The 27,221-nt window shown below is 47.8% G+C and overlaps 1 protein-coding gene across 1 annotated transcript in view; it reads left to right on the top strand.

Annotated features, from left to right (window-relative positions):
• CDK5RAP1 (CDK5 regulatory subunit associated protein 1) overlaps positions 1–27,221 on the top strand; it is a 180,182-nt gene that overhangs the window by 4,101 nt on the left and 148,860 nt on the right. The window contains 3 exon segments of the mRNA XM_029612413.1: positions 1,813–2,156; positions 11,536–11,639; positions 19,104–19,138. Of these exon segments, the coding sequence (XP_029468273.1) occupies positions 1,850–2,156; positions 11,536–11,639; positions 19,104–19,138 (446 nt within the window). The 5' untranslated portion in view covers positions 1,813–1,849.

Genomic DNA, 27,221 nt, shown 5'->3' with positions numbered 1-27,221 from the left:
TCTGTCCGGCTGGGGACGGTGCAGGATCTCATATCTCAAAATCAGGGCACCTTGCGCCATCCGAACCTTTGAGTGTTGGCCCCTACGGCTTAGATGTTGAGCGTATAGTCCTTCAGCCTCTTGTGCTCTCGAACTGCGTCTCTCAGGTCCTGGTGGCATCCTGAAAACCCTCCAACAAAGTCCTAAACTTGAAGTGGAAACTAGTTTTCATCTGGTGTAAGGGGCATAGCTTGAATCCATTCTCTTGCCTCCTCCCTCAGCTGTTGGACTACCTGTGGCACCTCTCCGAGTCTGGGTTTCAGACCAGCGCTGTGTCTACCATCGGGGTGTCGCTGGCATGCTGATTCCGTGCAACCTGTCGTAGGCTGGGTCATGCTGGGCCTCCTCCAGCTGAAGCCCCCTCTTTGGCCTCCTGTTGTGGCCTGGGACCTCAATGTTGTCCTGGCATGGCTCAATCAACCCCCTTTTGAGCTGCTGCAGTTTTGCGACCTGAAGTTCCTTACCTGCAAAGTTTTGTTCTTGGTAGCGATTACCTTAGCTCGTAGGGTCAGTGTGCTTCAAGCTCTGGTGACCTACTCACCATACACAAAGTTCTTCCATGATCGTGTAGTGTTGCATATGCATACAAAGTTCCTGCTCAAGATGGTATCAGATTTTCACCTTAATCAGTCCATCATATTACCCACCTTCTTCCCTAGGCCTCAGTCCCACTTCGGGAAGTGGGCCCTTCATACCTTGGACTATAAGAGGGCCTTAGCTTTCTTTCTGGATCGTACAGCAAGCCACAGACAGTCCACCCAGCTCTTCATCTCTTTTGATCCCAACAGACTGGGAAGGGTGGTGGATAAGCAGACCCTGTTGAACTGGTTGGCGGATTGCATTGCCTTTTGCTATCAACAGGCAGGTCTCCCGCTCGCTGGCAGAGTGAAGGCTCACTCTTTGTGGGCCATAGCGGCGTCGGGAGCTCATTTGCAAGCAGTCCCTGTTGCCGAGATTTGCCGGGCCGCAGCCTGGATTTCTCTCTACAAGTTTGCAGGCTCATTACTGTTTGGACAAGGATGGGCATTGGGATAGTGCCTTTGGTCAATCCGTCCTCCGTATCCTGTTTCAGTACTGAACCCAACCTTCATTCCGTGCTCTGTGGAAACCAGATAGTCCTCAGCTGACCTACAGTGACGCAGTTGTTATTGTGTCTGTTGGCACTTTGTTTGACCGCTGTTGGTCTTCGCTGTTCATTCGGACAGTCTGGAGTTTGGTACTTGCCCACATGTGAGGACTACCATCCTGCTTGTCCTAGGAGAAAGCGCAGTTGCTTACCTATAACAGGTGTTCTCCTAGGACGGCAGGATGTTAATCCTTAGGAATTCCGCCCGCCTCCCCACGGAGTTGGGTTCTCCTTTTGGTTTGTTTTATTTTTCGCTCATATTTTCCTTCTATATTACGCGATTGAAGGGGGTCCTCGCGTGGACCTGCAGCTAGCATGCTGGGCATGCTCAGTGTGTTGCTCAAAGCTTCTAGAAACTTTGACAAAAGTTTTCCATGCCAGGTTCCATTGGATGATGACACCCACATGCGAGGACTAACATCCTCCTGTCCTTGGAGAACACCTGTTACAGGTAAGCAACTGAGCTTAACCCCCTACAAATAAAATTAGTTGAAAGAGAAACAGCAAAATATTTGGTCAGAGATATCCCTTCCTTAGGTAACATCATACAAATACTGACCTGTTCACTCTGGTAGGAAAGTAAGTCTTATCACTATTCTTTCTTGTATGCTTCAAATAAATATTAATACTATTTCTCTGAATTACAGGTGTTTTACATATTTGGGTATTTAATTGTGCTGTGCCATGCACTCTTTAAAATGCACGAAGCTGCTATTAAGTGGCAGAAACTTGTGGAAGAGGAGGAGGCTGCTGCCCTCTGCTGTATGCTTGCAATCTAGAGCCTCTTCCAGCTCTACATTGGGTTCTGGCTCTGTTCCTGCGATGCAGAAGAAGGCACTGGATTTCACTTCCAGACTAGCAGGAGGCCCCACATTTCAGGACTTCTTGAAAGGCAGTTCCCCTCAGCAAGAGATGTCCCTTAGAATGGGTGAAGAAGATGACCCGCCCTTTTTCTTTACTGTTGAAGGATCTGAAGAAGGGAGAAAGAAAGGTTGGTTTGATGTTTCCTTTTTTTCTTCCTCTGGTTCACTTTTACAGCGTATTCTGTGCATTTTTTTTCAAGTATCTTTTAAGTATGCAGTAACAATACCAGTTTTCCATGGCATTTTGTCCACCTCTGCTGGGGTTTTTGAGCTGGGCACATCCCCCAATCCATTTCTGTATATAGTGTATACCAGATACGTGTTTTCCTTTCTTAACTGCTGTGACATCAGTATTTATTTATTTAAGGTTTTTCTTTACCGACATTCGTCAGTGACATGCCGGTTTACATTGCAAAACAGAGAGAAAAGAAAGAGAAATCAGTTACAAAAAATAGGGATCAGTAAACTGGGAGAAATGAATGTGAAATGCATAAAGAGACAGGGATAGATGCATATGTAGGATATCATAAAAAACTAAAATCAGTTTATAACGGCAGAATATAACAGAGAACTATTTACAAATCATGTGTCAATGTCTTAAGTGGCATGAGGCAGGTGAAAAGGTAACTGGAGTGTTCAAAACATTATGTGTAAAGAGATTGGAAACCGGTAGTAAACATATAGGGTGGGCAGGTGAGGTTATGTAGAGATTATGTAATAGGTAGATGTAGATAGCTTTCTGGTTATTAGCCTAGTGGTTAGGACAGTGTGCTAGGACCCAAGGAAACCAGGATTCAAATCCTGCTTTTGCTCCTTGTGATCTAGGGCAAGTCATTTTACCCTCTGACTCAGGTACTAAATTAGATTGAAGAAAAACAGTGAGCATGAGACCCGCCCCCATGTGATGTCATCCAGCCCAGCATCGAGCTGGTAAATGGCACCATTCCACCTGGTGTCGTGCGCCAAAGGGGCACTCCCCTTTGTGCAACCCTTGGTGCTACCTTTTTTCTTTTTTTTTCTTTTTAACTTCTATGTTTCTTCTACTTTTGTTTACCTTTCTCTTTTTTCATAGTTGTTATCCCTTGTTAACAATTTTCATTATTATTAATGTTAAATGTATTTGACAAAGGTAACTTTTTTCCTGCATCTCCTGTTTTAATGTAACCGGTATGATTTGTATATTATACAAGAATGTCGGTATATAAAAATTAAAAATAAATAAATAAATACGGAAATACCTATAGTACCTGAATGTAATCCACTTTGATGCACACTTTGAAGTGTCAAAAAATGGAATATAAAAAAAACAAAACCAATCTGTGCAAGTTACAGCAATACACCTGCTTACCTATTACTTTCTAAGAAGCCGTTTAGCAATTTTATATTCTTAAGTGATCTTTAATTATTTTTTAAAGTTTCTTCAGAATATATACCCTGTCAGAGCTTGGTTGAGCAGTCTCTTGCCACTGTTCCTGATGCGTGTAGACAGATGGATTCAGGACCAGTGGGTTATAATCCCCTGTCAGCAGATGGAGACGGAGCAAGCTGATGTCAGAGTGTGTGTACATACCCTCTGCAGTGACCTCAGCCTACAGTATTCTCCGTCTCCAGCAGATGGTGGTTGTACCTATTCCTATGGGGATTTCTGTCCTTTTGGAAGGAGAAATTCTAAATTGGAGATTTATTTATTTATTTTTCTATACCGACGTTCATGACCCGTCATATCACATCAGTTTACATCAAACACAGGAGAAGTACATCGAACGGGGGTAAAAATGTGGTCGGTAACAGAGTATGAACATTTTTGCAAACTATTTAGAGCATAACAATTATGAACAAAAACCTAGGTTGGGGGGAAAAACAAAGGGTAACAGGGGAGATGGCGAGAAAGGGCAACTTGGGACTGAGGGATAAAAAGCAATATAGAAATATAAAAAAATTAAAATATAAAGATATAGCAAGATAGTCCTGTTCTCCTGCGGTGATACCTAAAGGTCCCTCCTCCAGTTGAGAATTCCTGAGGTGATTTTCCTTGGTCCTGTAGCCGGTTCCCGAGTAGATGTGAATCTGTTATTTACACTTTTGAATAATAGGACTAGGGGGCATTCCATGAAGTTAGCAAGAAGCACATTTAAGACTAATCGGAGAAAATTCTTTTTCACTCAACACACAATAAAACTCTGAAATTTGTCAGAGGATGTGGTTAGTGCATTAGTGTAGCTAATGCACTAACCACATCCTCTGTAGGGTTGGATATGTTCTTGGAGAAGTCCATTAATGGCTATTAATCAAGTTTACTTATGGAATAACCACTGCTATTAATTGCATCAGTAGCATGGGATCTTCTTAGTGTTTGGGTAATTGCCAGGTTCTTGTGGCCTGGTTTGGCCTCTGTTGGAAACAGGATGCTGGGCTTGATGGACCCTTGGTCTGACCCAGCATGGCAATTTCTTTGCTGCTTGGGCAGCTGAAAGGCAGCGGCTGCATGAAGCTGAGCATGGCAGTACCCGGATCAGTCCAGACTCCTGGATTTGCGCCCCCCCCCCCCCCCCCTAGCAGGTGGAGACAGAAGTTTACCAAACAAAACTCCGCCTATTATAGGCTGGTGCCACCTACAGTCTGGCAGTATTCTTCTGTCTCCAGCAGGTGGAGGAGGTGCCAAGCCTCCCTCCCTTCCCCTATCTACCCCACCGCCCAGCCCTACCTAAATCCACCCCCTACCTTTTGTTGTGCAAGTTACGCCTGCTTGAAGCAGGCGTAACTTGCTTGCGCCGCCTCAGCATCCCCCCGGCACAGGCCGCAGTGCTGGGGGACTTGGGACCAGCCCCGGGATTTACGCACGCCGGCGGCCTATGCAAAATAGGCCGCAGGTGTGCGAGGGCCCTGCGGGCTTAAATCCGGCAGGATTTACGCCTGCAGGGCTTTTAAAATCTAGCCCATAATGTCATAATGCCTCTGTATCGCTCCATGGTGAGACCGCATCTTGAATACTTGTGTACAATTCTGGTCACCGCATCTCAAAAAAGATATAATTGTGATGGAGAAGGTACAGAGAAGGGCTACCAAAATAAGGGGAATGGAACAGCTCCCCTATGAGGAAAGACTAAAGAGGTTGGGACATTTCAGCTTGGAGAAGAGATGGCTGAGGGGGGGGGGGATATGATAGAGGTGTTTAAAATCATGAGAGGTCTAGAACGAGTAGATGTGAATCGGTTATTTACTCTTTCTGATAATAGAATAGGCGGCAGTCCATGAAGTAGCATGTGGCACATTTTAAAACTAATCGGAGAAAGTTCTTTTTTACTCAATGCACAATTAAACTCTGGAATTTGTTGCCAGAGGATGTGGTTAGTGCAGTTATTATAGCTGTGTTTAAAAAAGGATTGGATAAGTTCTTGGAGGAGAAGTCCATTACCTGCTATTAATTAAGTTGACTTAGAAAATAGCCACTGCTATTACTAGCAACGGTAACATGGAATAGACTTAGATTTTGGGCACTTGCCAGGTTCTTATGGCCTGGATTGGCCACTGTTGGAAACAGGATACTGGGCTTGATGGACCCTTGGTCTGACCCAGTATGCCATGTTATTATGTTCTAATGGATCAGGTTACAGCTGTAAGAGAGGTGAGTGAAAGCAACATATGCAAGTAACCCTCTTCCTGAATTAGAACTAGAAATGAATATTACCTTGGTCGATGTGTGGAAAGCTGTAACGAATATGGAAAGGAGGTTGATCCAATCCATGTCTCAATCCACAAATTTTGCTTCTGAAACAAAGATAACACTAGAAAACCATGGAAAGTAACTAGCGCAATTAGTCATGAAATTCAGCTGCTGCTATGCAAATTACTTCTCTGCAGACAACAGGATCTGTGTTCATAAAGGACACTTTGATTATATATAAACAATTAGAAAGTCTGGAAAATGTTATGAGAGAAAAGAATTTGCGTGTATTGAATTTTCCTGTTACTAGGTTATTGTCCGCGCAGGAGTTATTCAAAAAGTACATGAAATTTTGTGTATTTCAGATGAATTGCTTATTTCTAATATTATTATGTTTCAAATTTAAAGAAAACCCTTGCTGTAACTGAAGGGGGGGGGGGGATATGGATGTTTTATTACCCGAGAGCCCCAATTGACATCTCTTTTGGAGGCTTCAGTAGATAATATTCAGACTAGATCCACCTTGATAGTGGTGTTTAGTCTAGAACAGAAAAATTTAATTTTGCAAAAGTATTTTTTTTTAAATAAGAGCTTTAGCTTCTGTAGTCAACTAGTGAAGATATTCCCAGATGTTTCCAGGAGTACTCAGCTAAGGAGAAAACAATTCTTATTACTGAGGCAGAGAGTATTGACCCTTGGGGCTACTTTCTTTCTTAAATTCCCTTGTAACTGTTTAGTTTCATATCAAAAGAATACATTTTGTTTTCACTGACCCTGGGCATCTGGAAAGTGTTTCTCCATGATAAAGGTGGATAGAGTTGTAGCAGCTTCTTTTTTGGATAGTAAATGGCAAAAGTATTTATTTAACGTTTCTTTTATACCGATGTGAATCTCCTAGGTTTATTGATATTTTCATGTATTTTTTTCCTAAAAAAAAAAAAAAAGCTTCCTATAATGTGGACTGAATTGTTGATATTACAACTGGGTTTTTCTTTCTGTGAGTAAAATGTGTTAAATGTATTATTACAATGTAATTCACAATATTATTATTTTCCTATTTCGTTGGAAAACGTGTTAAATTTAATAAACTACAAATTAAAAAAAAAAAAAGCTGGCCAGTAAGTGAGGCGAGTCTCCAGTTCCCTGGCTTCTGGAAGATAAGAGGAAGCAGTTGTTGCGCCCCTCGTCTATGAGGGGCCATCTCAGAGGTTCCTAGCGCTTTCATCCCTAAGGAACTCAACATTTCAGAGCTTGGCCCTTTGGTAGGCCTCAAACCTTTTGTCCCTGACAGCTCAAGAGAGGGACAAGTTCGGGTGCAGTCATCCCCTTATCTCTTTTATCCAAGATGGGCCGAGATCACGTAGGACAAAGTGGGTCCTGGAAGTCATACGGGAAGGATATGCGGTAGAATTTCACAGCACTCCTTGGGACGTGTTCATAATGTCTCCTTGCCACTCCCCACAGAAGAAGCAGGCAGGCTTTTCCAGATGAAAGCTTTGATACCCGCACCTATGTCTCAGGAAAATACAGGCGTTATTCCATTAATTTTGTTATGCCCAAGAAGGAAGGTTCCTTTCTGCCCATCCTGGACCTCGAGAGTCAACAGTCACCTGCGGGTGACTCATTTTTGCATGGAGACCCTACATTCTATGATAATGGCCATACAATCAGGAGAGTTTCTGACCTCCCTGGACCTCTCCAAAGCCTACCTACATATTCCAGTCCGACTGGAGCACCAACGGTTTCTGCGCTTTGTGGTGTTGGGATGCCATTATCAGTTTCAGGCGTTGCCCTTTGTTCTAGCAATCACCCTGAGAACATTTTCCAAGGTTATGGTTCTCATAGTGGCAGTGTTGAGAAGAGTTGGGATCTGGGTGCACCCATACTTGGATGACTGGCTGATTTGGGCCAAGTCTTTGGAAGAGAGCCACCTGGTGACCAAGAAGGTGGTATTCTTGCTACAGGAATGCAGTTGGGCAGTGAACCTGGCCAAGAGCAGTCTCCAGCCTTTCCAGATAATGGAGTATCTGGGGGTCCGGTTTGACTCAAGGTGGTGCAAGGTTTTTCTGCCAACCACATGAATCCAGAAGTTGATGTCCCAGGTGCGTCAGTTGGTGAACACTAAACATCTGTCGGTGTGTTGCTATCTGCAAGTGCTCTGTTTGATGGCGGCAACTCTGGAAGTGGTGCCGTGAGTGAGGGAGCTTATGCATCCTCTTCAGCGCTCACTGCTGTCTCGTTGGAACTCGCAGTCCCAGGATTATTTGGTTTGCCTCTACTTGCCGATGGAAGTCTGTTCTCACCTCCAGTGGTGGTTGCAGGAGGCTCATCTGAGGACAGGAGTGTCCTTGTCCCCTCTGACCTGGTTGATCCTCACAACAGATGTGAGCCTTCAAGGTTTGGAAGCTCACTATTAGGAACTAACGGCCCAGTATTGTTGGATGGCTGAAGAGCTTCTCTGGAACATCATTCGCCTGGGTGGTTTGGTTGGCATGCTTGCAGTTCAGCTACAGGGTCGAGTGGTTCATGTCATGTCAGACAATGTGACGACGATGGCCTACATCAATTTTGAGGGAGGAACAAAGAGCCAGCAAGTAGCACAGGAAGTAGACAACTTATGGAATGGGCAGAAAGACATCTGCAGATGATCTCAGCTTCCCACATTGCTGGAAAGGACAATGTAAGAGCAGATGTTCTCAGCAGGGAGAGTCTGGATCCCGGAGAGTGGGTGTTTGTCCATCGAAGCGTTCCAGCTGATCGTGGATCACTGGGGCCTTCTGGCCCTGGATTTGTTAGCAACTTTTAGCAAAGCAAAAGTTCCTCGCGTCTTCATTCGCAGGAGAGATCAGTGGTCTCTGAGCATCGATGCTCTTGTACAGGCCTGGTCGGAATACTAGCTACTTTACACCTTTCCTCCATGGCCCTTGTTGGGCAGGCTCATTTGCAGAATTGAAGTCCACAGGGGGCTAGTCCTCTTGGTGGCTCCGGATTGGCGCAGGCGTCCATGGTAGGCACATCTGTGGAGGCTCCTGGTGGGGGATCCCCTTCGTCTTCCACTGCACGTGGATCTGTTAATGGCAGGGGCTGGTTCTTCACAAGGATCCTACTCTGTTCTGTCTTACGGTTTGGCCCTTGAGAGGGATTGCCTGTTGAAGCATGAATTTTCTTCTGTGGTGATTACTACCTTACTCTGCACCCAAAAGTTCTCCACTTCTCTAGCTTATGTGCTGGTATGGAGACTGAGGCCTGGTGCGAGGAGGGCAGTGTTCTTCCTCGTTTGGTTAAGATCCCACTTATTCTGGATTTTTTGCAGGATGAGTTGAATAAAGGCTTGGGCCTTAATTCCTTGAAGGTTCAGGTTGCAGCTCTTGCATGTTTCAGGGGCCGAGTGAATGGTGTCTCATTGTCAACCCATCCGGATGTGGCCTGTTTCTTGAAGGAAGTAAAGCACCTCTGGTCTCCTTTGCAGCTGCCGGTCCCTGTGTGGAGCCTTAATTTGGTGCTGGATTTTTTAGCAGCCCTATGTTTTGACCACTGCGTAGTCTTTCCTTACTGTAATTGACCTTGAAAACAGTGTTCCTCTATATGTTTGGCCCGTTGCATATCCACGCTGTAGGCCTTGACTTGCCGGGACCCATTCCTTTGGGTGACTCCAGGTGCATTATAGCTGGGTAAGGATCCATCCTTCTTGCCCAAGGTGGTTTTGGAGTATCATTTGAATCAGTCCATTTCTTTGCTATGCCTGGATAAGGTCAGGGAAACAGAAGGCTGACGCCTCCTATATCCGTTGGATGTCAAGAGACTGGTTGTTGCGGTATCTGGAGGCCTTGGAGCCTCTCTGAAAGTCAGATCACCTGTTTGTCCTTCATGGCAGAAGGAAGCAAGGTGAACCTGCTTCGCGGGCTACCATAGCTTGTTGGATTATGGAGGTGGTCATGGCCGTATATGTGGATGCTGAGAAGCTGTTGCCTACTCAGGTTCGGGCTGTTTCCACTAGGGCTCACAGTGTCATGGGTAGAGTTTAGACTGTTGTCGCCCATCGAGATCTGCTGAGCCGCGACGTACAGGCCTATGAGGATGCAGTCTTTGCACATCCGATGTTGACAGGACCGTGGGCAACCTCCCGCCCCAATGGGGAATAATTTTTTTGTACATCCCACAGGTCCTGATTCTATCTGTCTACGCACTAGGAAATGGAGAAATTACTTATCTGATAATTTTGTTTTCCTTAGTGGAGACGGATGGACTCTGCTTTACTGCCCTCGGCTGCCTAATGATTGAATCACGGGGCCTCCCCTGAGGGGGTTTTGAATCCAAATGGATTACTGGTAAGTGTTCGTCCATTCCCTAGATTGGGGTACTGTGATAGAGTATGACAGAGAGCCTCAGACTGTCTTAACGGACCGGCTCCAGCTATCTGGCCCGGTCTTCCTTAAGACAGACAGGAAAGGGATCCTCGGGTGGGGGCGTTTCCCTGAGATAAGGGATACAAAGGTGAGGACCTGAGAGAGTTAGACAGACAGGCCCCAGGGAGAAGAAGGAAGCTGTAATGGAGTGCTGTACTCTTGTTGAAAACTGTTCTTGCATTGTCAGTCTGCTGAGGTAAGCAGCCATTTTGATGTTGTCTTGCTGAACTTTTTGTAATTAAACTGTTGAAAAGCAGAACAGGCTCCAGCCTAGTCTGTTCTCCGACCTTCTCCTGTCTTAGACCGCTCCAAGGGGTATCACATGTACCTATGTTCTTACTGGTGATCTGTGTTTATTATTGGTTGAGTACAGTTATGGTTGAAAATTTTAATCATATTTTTAATCAAGCTTTTACTAGTCTGTTCACAGTGGCTTTTGAAGAGAATACTGGCGGGCTGAGGTCACTGCAGGGGTATATATACGCAGTGTGATGCTTGCTTTGTCGCCATCCACTGGCAGAGGAGCATATCCTACTAGTTTAGTCCATCTGCCTACACTAAGGAAAACAAAATTATCAGGTAAATAATTTCTCCATTAGAATACAATAGAAAGTTCAGCTGACTTGAAGCTATGGCTGAATATCCCAAGATGATAGAGAATGAATGCAATAGTAGCATGTTAGGCTAATGCTAGTCTGTGCCAGTTCTCTCATATTGTGAGCTGATCTCCTGCGTTCCTGCATCAAAATGAGAAACACTGTCAGGAGTGGGGGTAGAGCATTCACTATGCAACTTTGTTTTATTTATTTATTTTACATGAGGGTCACTTGTGGGGGTGGATGGGCAGGGTCTCACAAGACCCTGGGGGGGGGGGGGGGGGGGGAAGGGTTCAATCGGGCTGATATACCCTTTTAAGAAGATGGCAGACTCCTGGAAAGGGACTGCTATTGTGTGGCGTTTGGGACCTATTATCCTGCGGAATTTACCATAGGGGAAATACTGTGCGGTTTTGAAAGCTGCGGTACCAAGTATTGCAGCTTAGTAAATACAATTTAGTAAAAGACCCCCTAAGTTTGTACCCTTAGAACCTGATTTCCAAAAGTATTTATATGCTTAAAAAAGGGTTTACAAGTGTAAATCATGTTTTATGTGTAGAGAATATGCTTTGTATACGAGTCTTAGGTACAGAAGACCCTGTGTGTACCAGATGTGTTTTATGTGCTTAAATCTTATTTAATGTGTGTTAAACATGTCTCTACGCATTTTCTGGTTAGCATGCATTTTTTAGACTCCCAGTGCATTGGCTTACTACATTGGGAGTTCAGTTTTTAACATATGAACAAAAAAAGAGCTAAAATGTACCTCACATTTTTTTTACTTATCTTTTACTACATCAGACTCTCTGCTCTCTTGAACACCTTTATTCTCTTATTTCAGTGTATTTTGAAACCTATGGTTGTCAAATGAACGTGAGTGACACAGAGATAGCCTGGTCCATCCTGCAGAAGAGCGGCTACTTGAGAACGAATACTGCTTCCGAGGTGTGCCTGATTGCGCTCCACTGTTTCATGTATTCATGTTTATTTTTAGAATATGCGTATCTTTTCTCTTTTTATCAACTTCCCTTATACCCCATAGATATAAATTGAAAATGTCCTTAGAAGAGGTTACATCTGTCTCTAATAGACAAACTACCTGACAAAAAAAAAGGTCAATTTAAAAGGACTTCAGGGAAGACTGATAATTCTGTTTGTCTAAAGCTCTCCCATTTTGACTTTTATACTGATTGCTGAGTATTATTTATTTATTTATTTTTTAAGTGTTTTTATATACTGATCACCGTGTTCACATCGTATCTGTTTACATAGAACGAATAATAATGATAGAGAAAATACATTGAATAATTTGGTTACATGGCAAACAGAGAAAGGTGAATAAATTTATATGCAGAGTGAACAAAACTGTTGATATAAGTTTATATATATTGGGTACTATATACAATGTCTGGATAAAAATTTGGTAACAAACTATAGAGAGGTGCATAGTGTTATATGCAGAGCGAACATAATTGTGGATAAAGGCATATATATATATTGTACACTATATACAATGTTTGGTTAAGTATTTTGGTAACAGTCATGCTTAAACTGCGGTATTTATTTATTTATTTAACACTTTTTTATACTGGCATTCGTAGGACACATCATGTCGGTTTACAAGTAACTGAGAAAGGAAATTACAATGAACGAGGAAAGAGGGCTAACTGGATAATATACAAAAGTACAAGAGAAGAGAGTCAACGAGCAGAGTTACAACATTTTTGCATTCATGTTAGGATTAGATATGCAAATGAACTTATAAACAATGTTAGGGAGGCATGTGCACTTAAGAACTTAGCATATGAAAATTATTTACAGTATAAAGGAGGCAAGTGCACGAATGTACAGTTAAATGCTGGTTCAGGGGGGAGTAGGGAGGGAGGAAGGGAAAAGGAGCGGGGGGGTAGAGGGAACAGGGGTACATTAGAGCAAGGGTACTTTCAGGGAGAGGTTGCTAGGGGGTGAAAAGGGCGGGGTAGTGGGAGGCTTAGGGGCGATAGGGGAGGGAGCAGGGGGGGTACTGTTTTAATTCATTAAAACAAGCGAGAAGACGGCTGTTGAAATAAAATATGTGTAAAGGAATAAGACTTGGTGACAAGGCATGTTCAGAGAGCAGTTAATAACTTTAAAGTAGAGCGTAGGTGGCTGGGGGTATTGATAGGTATTATGGGTAGGCTAGCTACCCAGGTGAATATAAAGTTTGACCTTTTAATAAAATTTTGCAAGCATTATATTACAATCAAACTATTGCTTCCAGGAGTGCTAAATTTGAAATGGGAGAGCTTTGGTCATAAACAGAATTCTCTGTAGGTATCCATATCAGTCCAGACCATGGGTTGAGCCTCCTGTCCAGCAGGTGGAGACAGACTAAAACTGAAAGGGTATCCTATATGAGGAAAGAGCCTACCCTGTAGCCCTTCACAGCTCATCCTGTGGTTCCCTGTTTACCTTATTCTCTGTCCCTTTGGGGATTCTTTCTACTTTTTCTTCTAACGCTGTCTGGATCAAGCAAGTATTTATTCTTTATTGATTTAAAAAAAAAAAAAAAAAAAAAAAAAAAAAAAAGAGCTTGTATGAACTTTGTGGATCGCTTCCACAGGAGACAGTTCCTGTCTCCTTGCTCATGCGGGGACCTAGGGGGGCTCTGCCCCTTGTTTTATATAGCCTAGGCTCCCTATGCCCGGTGGTCCTCGGCTGCAGGGGTGGATATTGGTGGTGCCAGTCACTCCCTCTGTTCAGCAGCTCTCTCTCTCCCTCTCCCTCCATAAATTTCCCCCTTCACTGGGCTGAATCTTTTCTAAGGCAGCCTGCTGGGATCTTTCCTTGTCTTGTTAAAAATTTTAAAAAAAGGGAGAAAACAAATAATAATAAAGAGAAAAAAGTTCTCTACCTTACTTTTTGCAGCCTCTGAGAGAGTATAGGAGCGTGCAGACTTCAGTCTCTGCTGCAGCCCAGCTGATTTTAAGTGCTGCTCCTCCCCCACATCGGAGCCATGCCGAGATCCCCACTGTGTCTGGCTTGTGGGGATTCCTCCTTGTGTCCCTCTAGAGAGGGACTTTGTTCTCGCTGTTTGCCGGGGGGGGGGGGGGGGGAAGGTTCCTCAGAGGTCCCTCAGAGGTCCTGATGCCCTCAAGACCCCAATCCAGACCTTCTAAATGTTTGGCCATGCCGTTCCCGGGCCGTCAAACGGTGGGAACGGCGGCCATTTTAGTTTTCTCTGCTGCTTCTTTTTCAGAGCAGCCTGAGCCACAGGACCCGTTTGTTGTTTTTTTTTAGCGCCCCCCCCCCCCCCCCCCCCCCCCGATTTGAGTCCTGCGCACTCCCCTCTTGCAGGTCCTGACCCTCCCACCCCCGGGGGGCGATAGACCCCATTTTTTAACTAATTTTGTGCTTTTATTGCACAAATCTTACTTGACAAGTTTACAAGAAGAGGCAGACCCCGCCCCCCCCTCCGGCTAAGATCCCTCGGCTCCCTGTTCCTTCCTCTTCTGTGGCTCTGGGTGGGCAGGGAGCGATGCGGGTCCGCGTGGGTTCGGGGGCCCCTGATCAGGAACCGGACTCGGTTGACGCCCCTTCTACCCTGGAGAGGGACGACCCCCGGGTTCTCCGCCTTCTTCGTAGGGAGGAACTGGAGCCTCTTCTTCCCTTCATCTCCCAAGAATTGGAGATTTACTGTCCCCCAGTGGATGAGTTTTCAGCGGCAATGCCGGCTTCCTCGGAGTCTGTCCTGGCGGGGTTCAGGGGCCTACCGTGCTCTTTTCCTTTCCACCCTATGCACAAACTAATGCTCCTCAGGGAATGGCAGGCCCCCGAGTCATGTCTTTGGGTCGGGAGGGCCATGGAAAAACTTTATCCCCTCCCGGAGGAGTGTTTTAGATTTATTGAAGATGCCTAAGGTAGACTCTTCTGTGATGGTGGTCACTAAACATACCACCATCCCGGTGGTATGGGCTACAGCCTTGAGAGATGTTAAAGATTATAAGTTGGAATCCCATCTCAGGCGCATTTTTTAAATCCTGGCCTTGGGTGTTCAGGCGTCTATTTGCAGCAGTCTCATGCAGCGGGCAAGTCTTAGGTGGGTCCAACAAGTAATCAGCACCCAGGACCTCCTCCCTGCAGAGGCAGAGCAAGCTGACGGGTTAGAAGGCGCTATAGCTTATGGGGTGGATGCCCTATACAATTTGTTCCTCGTGAAGGCGATGGCTTCGGCGGTCTCAGCCAGACGGCTCCTCTGGCTCTGCCACTGGGCGGCTGATTCGTCTTCCAAGGCACAACTGGGTATTCTCCCTTTCAAAGGTAAGTTGCTCTTTGGGGAAGACTTGGAGCAGCTTATTTAGTCCTTGGGGGGAAAACAAGGTTCATAAGTTGCCTGAGGACCGCCCGAAACAGGCTAGATCCTTTTTCCCTACTCGTACTCGCTTCAGGGGCCAACGTAGATATCAATCGAGAGCGAGGGGCGCCTTCTCTAGGGGAACTTCCTCTAGGTCCCAGTCTTGGTCCCAGTTCTTTCGAGGACGTTGGCCCTTCCGAGATTCCTCCCACCTCCCAATGAGAACCCGCCGGCCCATCCCTCCGTTCCCAACTTAGGTGGTCGTTTGTCTCTGTTCATGGAGGAATGGGCCAAAATCATGTCAGACCAGTGGGTCCTCGAAACCATAGACAAAGGCTACGCCTTAGTTTGCTCGCGACATCCCGGACCTATACATGGTCTCTCCTTGCGGCCACCGGAAGTAGCCTGCTGTGACTCAGACTCTTACCAGGCTCTAGAGACTGGGGGCCATCATCCCGGTTATGGTGGCAGAACAGGGCGCAGGCCAATATTCTATCTACTTCGTGGTCCCGAAGAAGGACGACTCTTTCCGTCCCATCCTGGATCTAAAGAGGGTCAACCGGGCCCTTAGGGTGCCCCATTTCCAGATGGAAATCCTTCGGGTAGTGATAGTGGCGGTCCATCCCGGAGAATTTTTGGCCTCCCTCGATCTGACTGAGGCCTACCTGCACATACCGATCCGTGCCGAACATCAGCGATTTCTCCGATTCCACATTCTGGGTCAACACTTCCAGTTCTTGGTCCTGCCCTTCGGTCTCGCCACGTTTACCAAGGTGATGGTGGTGGCAGCGGCGGCCCTTCGGAAGGATGGGGTGCTGGTTCACCCGTACTTGGACGATTGGTTAATCAGAGCCAACTCTGAGCCCTTATGTCATCAGGCGGCGGACAGAGTTCTTTCTCTTCTCTCGTCCCTGGGATGGATCAATTTTTCCAAGAGCAGTCTCCATCCGACCCAAGACTTGGAGTTTCTGGGGGCTCGTTTCGATATCCGCGTCGTTTCTGCCGGACTCGAGAGCTTTCAAGTTGATGGATCAGGTTCAGAGCTTCATCTCCATGCCTCTTCCCACGGCGTGGGATTATCTGCAGGTCCTGAGGACCATGGTTTCCACTATCTACCTGGTTCCCTGGGCATTTGCACATATGTGTCCGTTAGAGGGCTTTGCTGACCCGTTGGCAGCCGGTATCGGAACAGTTTCAGATGCAGCTCCCACTTTCCGTCTCTACCATCAGCGACTTACAATGGTGGCTTTCTCTCAAGCACCTCCTTCGTGGAATGTCCCTTCGGACCCCGCAGTGGATGATAGTCACGATGGATGCCAGCCTTTCCGGTTGGGGTACAGTTTGCCAGTCACAGACCACGCAGGGGCGCTGGTCCCCCACTCAGTCTCGCTGGCACATCAACCGCCTGGAGACTCGTGTGGTTCGCCTGGCGCTCAAGGCGTTCCTCCCATTACTTCGGCAACGAGCAGTCCGGGTGCTTTCGGACAACTCTGTCACCGTGGCGTACATCAATCATCGGGGGGGCATCAGGAGTCGGCTGGTGGCCCTCAAAGCAAGTCCACTTCTCGCGTGGGCAGAGCGACACCTGGACTGCCTCGCAGCGTCTCACATTGTGGGCAATGAGAATGTTCAAGCCGACTTCTTGAGTCGTCAACGTCTGGGCCCAGGCGGCTGGGAGTTGTCTGACGACGCCATGGTCCTAATCGTCAGCAGGTGGGGTCCCCAGCACCTAGACGATGGCAATCCTGACAAACGCTAAGGCTCCCCGGTTCTTCAGCCGCCAGAGGGAACACTGCTCGGAAGGGGTGGATGCTCTGGCCCTTCCGTGGCTGCGCGGTGTCCTTCTGTATGTATTTCCTCCCTGGCCCCTCATGGGGAGAGTGCTCAGACGGATAGAGCTTCACAGCGGTCCATCTGAGCACTCTCCCCATGAGGGACCAGGGAGGAAATACATACAGAAGGCCTCGCAGGCCGTGGTTCGTGGACCTAGTCAATCTCGCGTCGGACGGTCCCCTCCACCTCGGACATCTTCAATACCTTCTCTGCCAAGGTCCCGTATTTTTCGACCAGGCGGATCGTTTTTGTCTTGTGGCTTGGCTTTTGAACAGCGAAGGTTGAGACGGAGGGGATATGCCGCGGATGTCATCTCCACTATTTTGCGGGCTCGTAAAACTTCTACGTCCCTCGCCTATGTCCGGGTCTGGAAGGTCTTTGAGATGGTTTGCGAGGAAGCGGGCGTTACGGCACGATTGGCTTCAGTCTCACTAGTCCTCTTTTTTTCCAGCATGGTCTCTCTAAGGGTCTCTCCTTTTGGTTCGCTCCGTGTACAGGTGTCTGCCCTAGGTTCTCTCTTGGGAAGCCTCAAAGGCTACGTGGTTGCATCTCATCTGGATGTTGTCTGTTTTCTCAAAGGGGTCACACATCTAAAGCCGCGTTGCGTCCCACTTGTCCCTCGTGGAGTTTGAATCTGGTCCTTCGGTCTCTTTGTCGGGCTCCCTTTGTGCCCCTTCGCTTTTCTACCCTTAAGGATTTGACGCTGAAGGCAGTGTTTTTGGTCTCTTATTTGCTCCGCTAGACGGGTGTCTGAGATCCAAGCGTTGCCTTGCCGTGAGCCCTTCCTCCGTTTCTCGGACTCCGGGATCTCTCTTAAGACTGTCCCGTCATTCCTCTTGAAGGTTGTGTCTTCCTTTCATGTCAACCAGTCGGTGGAGTTTCCCGCATTTTCTCCTGCGGACATTGCGAGTCCAGGTGGGGAGGATCTCCGCCGTCTAGATGTAAAACGCGTTCTCATGCGTTACCTGGAGGTGACTAATGACTTTCGAGTTCGGATCATCTTTGTCTTATGGAGTGGCCCCAACCGGGGCAAACAGGCCGCTAAGACTACAATATCTCGCTAGTTGAAGGAAGCGATCTAGTCTGCCTACTTCTGTCAGGGACGTCCGGTCCCGGAGGGTCTTAGGGCCCATTCTTTGTGTTCTCAGGCGGCTTCCTGGGCGGAAAGCCAATCTGTCTCCCCGCAGGAGATATGCAGGGTTGCTACTTGGAAGTCTCTGCATACTTTTGCTAGACGTTACCGCCTGGATGTTCAGGCGCCAGTTTTTGGTTCTTTTGGGCAGCAGGTACTTCGAGCGGGACTGTCAAGGTCCCACCCTGTCTAGGGAAGCTTTGGTACATCCCATGGTCTGGACTGATCCGGGTACAATCAGGGAAAGGAAAATTAGTCCTTACCTGTTAATTTTCATTCTTGTAGTACCACGGATCAGTCCAGACGCCCTTCTCTTTCTGGTCTTCCTGTCTGCTCGAAGATCCTTATTCTGTCTCTCCAATACTGTGTCCTATGTTCTATGTCTTCCTTAATAGGAGGCACCAGAAGTATCTATGTGGTGATTGTGGATGTTTAAACAAGAGTCCCCATGCACAGAGTTCATTCGCTGTTTCTCTTGTTTCCAATTTTCAGAGTTCTTTTGTTTGCTTGAGTTTTTCTGTTACTTGCTTGTTCCATGATGTTTATTTCTCTGCTTTGACGATAGTTATACTGAAGGGCTACAGGGTAGGCTCTGTCCTCATATAGGATACTCTTTCAGTTTTAGTCTGTCTCCACCTGCTGGACAGGAGGCTCAACCCGTGGTCTGGACTGATCCATGGTGGTACAGGAACAAAAATTAACAGTTAAGGAATAATTTTCCTTTATCAGTCTTCCCTGAAGTCATTTATATAGTCCAGGTGATGAGGGGAAATCCTAAAATGTGTGTAAGGGAGTTTGTTCACATGCTGTCATGCAGGAGATCTGGGTTTCTACCCTAATTTCCTATTCTGCTACCTGGGGATGGGATTGCAGCCTATTGCAAGCAGCGACACCTAGTGGCCAGATTCTAGGTGCACACATGCTGGATTTCAGAGGGAATCCATGGTCTCTTGTTGCAATAGCCAGAACAAGTTCTGGGTAATTACAAATGAAAGTTCATAGTACCAGAGCCTAGCAGCAGCTTGTTCCAGATGAGCTCTGGCCAAAGAGAAATATTGTGTAAGGCAAAAACCAGCAGCAAACTTTTATTTTTCTCCCCTTCTTTTTTAAGGCAGATGTCATTCTCCTGGTCACTTGCTCTGTCAGGTAAGGTTCTGAGAGTTTTGCTTCTGCTTGGAATGAGTTTACAGAAGAATGAATGTCTTCTAAAGTTATTTGTGTTAATAACCTGTAACTTTATATAAAAACATCCCAGCACATGTCCTTCAAAAGTGGGTTGATGTCATACTGTAAGAAAAGGAGTTTCCTAGCGTGTATCAGAAAAACTCAGGACCAGTGGGTATAGTGTGCTCCTGATAGCAGTTGGAGATGGAGTCAGATTTCAATCTGACGTCAGCACTACATATACCGGTGCAGGAAGCTCTGCTCTTCGGTATTTCTCAGTCTCCTTAGCAGTTCGGGAATATACACACGCTTGCACAGCGTTAGAAAATCCAAACCAAAGAAGAAAATACCAAACAAGAAATAATCTTACCTCTACAGACGAGCCCCGCGGTGATACCTAAGGGTCCCTCCCCCAGTCAAGAATTTCTGAGGTGATTTCAGAAATCCCTCTGAGGTAAGCCTCTGTCCGGAAGCCAGTTCCCGGTGTGGACTTAGCCCCCAGGAGCGGGAGTGGCTGAGAGACAGCAGGTGCAATACCGAGTGCAGCGGAAAAGGTAATTTTTCCCTCTTCCCCCCCACAGCCAGAGACCGCCTGGCACGAGATCGGGAAACGCCGAGACAAGATAAGGCAGAAAACTTTTCTTAAAGTCTCCGGTCTCAGAGGCTCGGATAGCTGCACAGATTGCCACAGCGTCTGTCCCATCGGGTTGATCAGCCCCGTCTGTGCTAGACCCGATCTGGCACAAGGGTCCTTCCACGTGGAGACCCTCCGCGGGGGGGGTGGGTTGCCATCTTGCCAGCGTGGTACTTGATCGCTGTACTGTCCGCTTAACTGAGCCGTGCGCATAACCTACTTTTGCGCACAGTGGCGCACATGCACATCTTCGCACCGGAGCGCAAATCTAAGCCGCCCAGTGCGCGCATATAAATGTACAGATCAGTTTTGAATGCCCTATATGGCCAAACCATGGCATCACTGGCCAAGAAAGCCAAGGCACAAGCCTTTTGCCCAGCCTGCTACCTAAGATCTGCGCAACACACAGAGAATACTGCCCTGTGCTTACAGTGCGAGGTGGCCCTGGGGGAACCGGGACAAGACCTCCCTCTGCCATTACAGGGGTCCGGCCCCACCGATAGTACCCCGGATCTCTCTATCCCCAGCTCGGCCCCTCCTCAGATGGTGCTCTCTGGGAACGCCACTGGGTTCAATATGGACCCAGGAACCTTTTTCCTGGGTGGAATTCTTTAAAGGCCTGAAAACCTTCGTCCAGGCACAATCGGCGCCACCGGGGACACAGCCACCAGAGGACCCAAACCTACCAGGCCCCTCTCGGCCTCTCGGAGATGCCGTCTCCAAAGATGAGCTACCAGACCTCGTGTCTTTGAGCCTGAAGGAGCTGGCCATCCCAGGCACAAGCACCACAGTGGAGCCAAAGACGAACCCTCTTCTGGTCAGGCTCCGTCAGGCCTCACGCCATTTCCCGTTGCTACAAGCTGTACAATAACTGATCGACCTGGAATGGAATGCTCTGGAGGCCAGTTTCAAAGGAGGACGGGCCCTAGAAGCCTTATGCCCACGGGATCCCTCAGCCAAAGAACTCCTGTTGGTTCCCAACGTGGACGCCATTGTCTGCGCTGTCACAAAGCATACTACCATTCCAGTCGAAGGAGGAGCGGCACTCAAGGATGCCCAGGACAGATGTCAGGAATCCATCCTTAAAATAGTCATTTGTGGCAGCTATGCCACTGCAGACCTGTGCCGTGGTGACACTTGCCTGCTTGTCACTTGCCAGGAATGCCTCCATGTCAATCGAAACACTAGAACCAGCGATATCCTTCCTCACGGATGTGACTTCCGACCTGGTGCGCACCTCAGCCAGGGGCGTCTCATCCATTGTGGCAGCCAGAAGGCAACTCTGGCTCCGAAGCTGGTTAGCTGACGCGACTTCCAAGGTGAAGCTCACAAGAATGCCCTTTAAAGGAGCCCTCCTGTTCGGAAGCGAACTGGAGAAGTTAGCCGACAAATGGGGCGATTCCCCAGTAACTTGGCCCTCTCCCCGAACATCCAGGGGCAGAGGATCACAGCGTTTTAGATCATACAAGAATACATACCAAGCACTTCGCCCCACAGGTAGGGACCAGTCCTTTCAGAACAAACAACAAGAGGGGAGCCAGCTCAGGTCCAGGCCCCAGCTGCACCCCATAATGAGAATCAACAGACCCATCCACAGGAAGAAACCATAGGGGGCAGGCTTACCCTATTATACCAAAGGTAGGTCCTAACCATCATTCGAGAGGGATACTATCTGGACTTCCACAGCATCCCCCCCAGACAAATTTGTGAAATCCCCTTGCCACTCCCCTTTTAAGAGCATGGCAGTGGAAACCACACTGACTAAATTGCTCCCCTAAAGGCTATAACACGGTGCCCATGCACCAACAAAATACTGGGCACTATTCCATCTATTTTATTGTCCCCAAGAAAGAGAGAATGTGCCGGCCCATCCTGGACCTAAAGTCTGTCAACCGCTACTTGAGGGTACCACACTTCCGCATGGAAACCCTACTCTCGGTTATAAGGGCGATACAGCCGGGAGAATTTCTGACCTCCCTGGATCTGTCCGAAGCCTAACTCACAGGATAAGCAGGATGGTGGTCCTCACATATGGGTGACATCACAGGATGGAGCCCAATCACGGAACACTTTTGTCAAAGTTTCTAGAACTTTGACTGGCACTTACTGGGCATGCCCAGCATGGCACTAAACCTGCAGCCAGCAGGGGGTCCCCCTTCAGTCTTCTTTTTTCCACTCAGCAGTAGCCATGCAGGTTAAGGAGCTCTACAGAGATTCCTGACAGGAATTTTCCTCACGGAATTACTAAAAACTTTTATACCCCACAGGGGTCCCTCCTTTGAATTTTTGACTCCGCGGTACTCCGGTAAGTTTTTTTTTTTTTAACCCGTTTTCTGTCGATTCCCATCGAGTTTGGTCCTCGCGACCGTACCGCTGCTCAATTTTTTCAGAGGCCATAGCGTCAGGGTTCCGTCGGTGCCCGGACTGTATTCGCACCATGTCCATAACAGACCCTCATAAAGTCTGTGTAATGTCTCTTGGGTGCGAGCATGATGTCTTGACCTGCACCAAATGTGCCTTAATGCGACCTAAAGGTCGCAAGGCCAGAATGGAGAAGATGGAACTTCTCTTCAGTTCTCAAACCCCGACACTGTCTATTGCATAGACGTCGTCTGAACCGGCACTGTCCACTTCGCACCAGTATTGGCCACTGGCTGGTGACTACCCGGCGTCGTCGACTTCTCGTCCTTCGACTACCTCTACCCCCCTCAGGACTTCTCAGCCTAGGACTACCTCTCCCCCCTCCCCCCTCAGGAGAGAAGCATCGACACCGGAAGTCTCGGACCATTGATGAAGGAAAGTCATCGACCTCGCCATTGTCCGAGCCGCCATCGAAGAAACCCCGTCCAGAAAAGGCACCGACCCTTTCTGCGACCGGATTACAGAGGCAACCCTCACCCAGATGGGTATTGGGAGCCGTGACTCCGCCTTTAACGGTGGTCCCTCCGGCTATGCATCTGCCGCCTTCTTCCCTTCCGGAGCCGGGGCTGCTTGCTCCAGATTTCTGTGAAGAACTGGACCTGATGGTTCAGGAAGCCATCGATAAGGCGATGCACAGACTCAAAGGTCCCCCGGCGCCGAAATCGGTGCCAGTCGCGGAACCGATCTTCGATCCCATTCCGGCAGCATTGGCACCGCTGCTCTCGAAGATGGAAGTGCTTATAGCCGCTTTTCCATTGATGGATCCTGGGTCATTGATGGCTCCGGTGCCTTCCCTGCTTACTCTGTCATCGGGAGGAGAAACACCATTCTGCCATCGGGTGTCCTACCGATGTGCCCATCGGCGCCACCGATCCATCCATCAATGCCCTCGATGCCTTCATCTGTGCCTCCAGTACTTCCCTCGATGCCTTCGGAGCCTAGACCGGGACCTTCAGGAATACCATTAGGTCCTGATCCATATGACACCTGGACCGATGATTCTTCTCAAGACACTGATGACTTGCCATCGCCACCTTCTCCTACTGAAAGCAGGAAGCGTTCTCCTCAAGAGGACCTATCCTTCATAAATTTTGTGAAGGAAATGTCTGAATTGGTTCCCTTCCAATTGCAGACTGAACAAGATGACAGACATCAAATGATGGAGCTGTTACAATTCCTGGATGCTCCCAAGGAAATAACCTCCATCCCTATTCACCAGGTTCTTTTGGATCTCCTCAAAAAGAACTGGGAACACCCTGGTTCTGTTGCTCCAGTCAACAGAAAAGCTGATACCACTTATTTGGTCCAGTCAGCCCCAGGATTCCAGAAACCTCAGCTGGATCACCAATCTGTAGTTGTAGAATCTGCCCAAAAAAGGGCAAAAAGATCAAAACCCCACTCTTCCTTTCCCCCAGGTAAGGAACAGAAATTCATGGATGCCATTCTCCGGCGTGTCTTCCTGGGATCGATGCTTATTTCTCGGATTTGCTTCCTACCAGCTGTATATGACCCAGTATAATAAGGTCTTATTCAAGCAGATACAGGACTTTGCGGAGTCCCTGGCTCAGCAATTCCAGGAACAGCTTCAAACCCTGGTACACAAGGATTTCGAGGCAGGGAAGCATGAAATAAGATCCTCTTATGATATCTTCAACACCGCTTCCAGGGTATCTGCAACTGCTATTTCGGCAAGAAGATGGGCCTGGCTTAAGTCTTCGGACTTGCGCCCTGAATTACAATACAGATTATCTGATTTGCCCTGCATAGGAGACAATCTGGCGAACAGATTCAGCGGACGGTGGCGGAACTCTGGGACCATCATGAGACCCTTCACCAGCTCTCTCTGATGCCTCTGAGTATTCTTCCAAACAGTCATTCAGGAAGGATACTAAAAAGTCATTCTTCCGTCCAAAGAAATCCTATCCACCACCGTCTAGAACTCGTTCCACGAGACCTTTCCAAAAGGCCCAGTCTCGTCAACCTCGTAAACAAAAGCAGCTCCTCAGCCGGGCCCTGCTTCCGGCTTTTGACTCCTGCATAGAGAGCAGCAGCCAGTTTCCACTGCCTCAGATACCAGTGGGAGGTCGATTGTGTGTCACCTGTTGTTGAAATGGCACAATCACCTCAGACCAGTGGATCCTTGCCATAATCTCTCAAGGTTATCGCCTGAACTTTCTCTCCATTCCACTGGACTCCCCACCTCTACCGACATGCAGAACATCCGACCAGTCACTACTCCTGGAACAGGAGGTCTCCCTCCTCCTCCAGTACAGAGCAATAGAACCAGTACCTTACACTCAACAAGGCCTAGGATTCTAATCCCCAAAAAATCAGGCGACGTTCGTCCAATTCTGGATCTACGTACCCTCAAGTACTTCCACCGAGAAAAGTTCAAGATGGTAACCTTGGGTTCCCTTCTTCTTCTGCAAAGAGGAGACTGGCTCTGCTCTCTCGATCTCCAAGATGCATACACACACATTGCGATTAAATCCATCTCATCGCAGGTTCCTGAGATTTCTGGTAGGCCCCAAGCACTATCAATACAGAGTGCTCCCATTCGGCCTGGCATCTGCACCACAAGTCTTCACCAAGTGCTTCGTAGTAGTAGCAGCCTTCCTCAGGACTCAAGGTGTTCACGTTTACCCCTATCTAGACGATTGGTTGATCAGGGCTCCCACTCAGCAAGCTGCTCTGTCGTCCCTACGTCTTACTTCACACACTCTGATTTTGCTAGAATTTCTTGTCAATTATGCAAAATCCTGCTTAGTCCCATCTCAAACTTTATCATTCATAGGGGCGGACTTGGACACCTTGCAGGCAAAGGCTTTTCTGCCTCAACAGCGAGCTCTCACTCTCATCTCCCTCGCACACCAGCTACAGTCTCAGCAACGCACGACTGCACGCCACTTCCTCATCCTACTGGGACACATGGTGTCCTTGGTACAGGTTACCCCAATGGCCCGCTTGGCCATGAGAGTCCTGCAGTGGACTCTTAAGGTCACAATGGACTCAGTCCGTCCAACCTCTATCGACCACTGTCCACATCACCGACTCACTCCATCAGTCTCTAGCCTGGTGGAAAAATCAGATCAATCTCCTCAAAGGCCTGCCCTTCCAGGCTCCAGCCCTCAAATAATTCTCACCACCGATGCTTCCAACCTCGGCTGGGGAGCCCATGTTGCCGATTTACAAACACAAGAAACTTGGTCACCAGAGGAAGCCAAACACCAAATCAATTTCCTGGAGCTGCGAGCAATCAGATATGCTCTCAGGGTGTTTCAGGATCACCTTTCTAATCTGTCATCCTGATTCAGACTGACAACCAGGTGGCCATGTGGTACATCAACAAACAGGGAGCGATGGGCTCCTACCTACTGTGTCAGGAAACTGTGCAGATATGGATGGAGGCCCTCTCCCACTCGATGTACCTCAGGGCCACCTATTTGCCGGGAGTGGACAATGTGTTGGTGGACAACCTAAGTCTTGCTTTCCATCCACATGAGTGGTCCCTCAACCCCACAGTAACGGACTCAATATTCCAACGTTGGGGTAATCCTCGCATAGACCTCTTTGCGTCACCTCAAAACCGCAAAGTACAGAACTTTTGCGCTCTCATTTGCAGCCAACACTCTCAGCCAAGAGATGCATTCTCCCTCTCATAGGCAACTGGTCTCCTATATGCGTTCCCTCCACTTCCACTTCTCTCGAAGGCTCTCGTGAAGTTAAGTCAGGACAAGGGATGCATGATCCCGATAGCACCTCACTGGCCTCGCCAAGTATGGTATCCAGGATCTCTCCATTCGCAGGCACTTTCCCTTGGGAAAGGACCCACTTCTGATCACTCAGAACGACAGGTGCCTACGCCACCCCAATCTTCAAGCTTTGTCCCTGACGGCCTGGATGTTGAAAGGTTAATTCTTCAGCCACTTAACCTTTTGGAGCCAGTTTCCTGTGTCCTGATTGCTTCACGGAAGCCTTCCATGAGAAAGTCTTAGCTCTACAAATGGAACAGGTTTAAGTCATGGTTTTCTTCTCAATCCCTTTACCTGTTTCACCTTGAAGTTTCTAGACTATCTATGGCACTTGTCAGTCAGGTCTAAAAACTTCCTCCATTAGAATGCATGTCGGACATTCCTCTTTCGGTACAACCCCTCGTAACACGTTTTCTGAAAGGCTTGCTTCACCTCAAGCCTCCACTGTGTCCTCCGGCCCCTTCTTGGGACCTTAATCTGGTCTTAGGTCGGCTCATGAAACCACCATTCGAGCCTCTCCAATCCTGTGATCTTCGCTTTCTCACATGGAAAGTGATATTCCTATTGGCAATAACATCTACCTATCCACCTTACACTAAACTTCTGCAGAACCGAGCAGTACTCCTCACTCACCCTAAATTCTTACCTAAGGTAGTTTTGGAGTTTGACATTTAATCAATCCATTATACTTCCTATCTTCTTTCTGAGGCCCCACTCCCAATCCAGGAGAACAGGCTCTGCATACCGTTGATTGCAAACGAGCTCTAGCCTTCTATCTAGACCATACAGCTGCCCACAGGAAAAGCACTCAATTGTTTGTCTCTTTCCATTCCATCAAATTGGATCAGCCTGTGGGTAAGCAGACTCTTTCTCTCCTCCTGGTTAGCGGACTGCATATCCTTTTGCTATCATCAAGCAGGCATTCCGCTTCAAGACAGTGTTAAAGCACACTCTGTGAGGGCAATGGCGATTTCAGTAGTGCACCTATGCTCTGTGCCGCTTCCTGAAATTTGCAGGGCTGCTACCTGGAGTTCTCTCCATACCTTTACAGCCCCATTATTGCTTAGACAAGGCCGGAAGACAAGATTCCATCTTCGGCCAGTCTGTCTTGCGCAACCTTTTTACAACTTGATGTACCAACACCCTTCCACCTGCCTGTTAGGGTTCAGGATGCCCTCTACCAAATTCCACCCCAGTCCTTGTGCCTATTGCACATCTTGGGTACATTTGGTGCATTTCTCGGACATCCTCAGCTCAG

The sequence above is a fragment of the Rhinatrema bivittatum genome, chromosome 8 (assembly GCF_901001135.1).
Source record: "Rhinatrema bivittatum chromosome 8, aRhiBiv1.1, whole genome shotgun sequence".
In the NCBI taxonomy this organism is placed as follows: domain Eukaryota; kingdom Metazoa; phylum Chordata; class Amphibia; order Gymnophiona; family Rhinatrematidae; genus Rhinatrema; species Rhinatrema bivittatum.
This window is presented reverse-complemented; position numbering and strand designations above follow the sequence as displayed.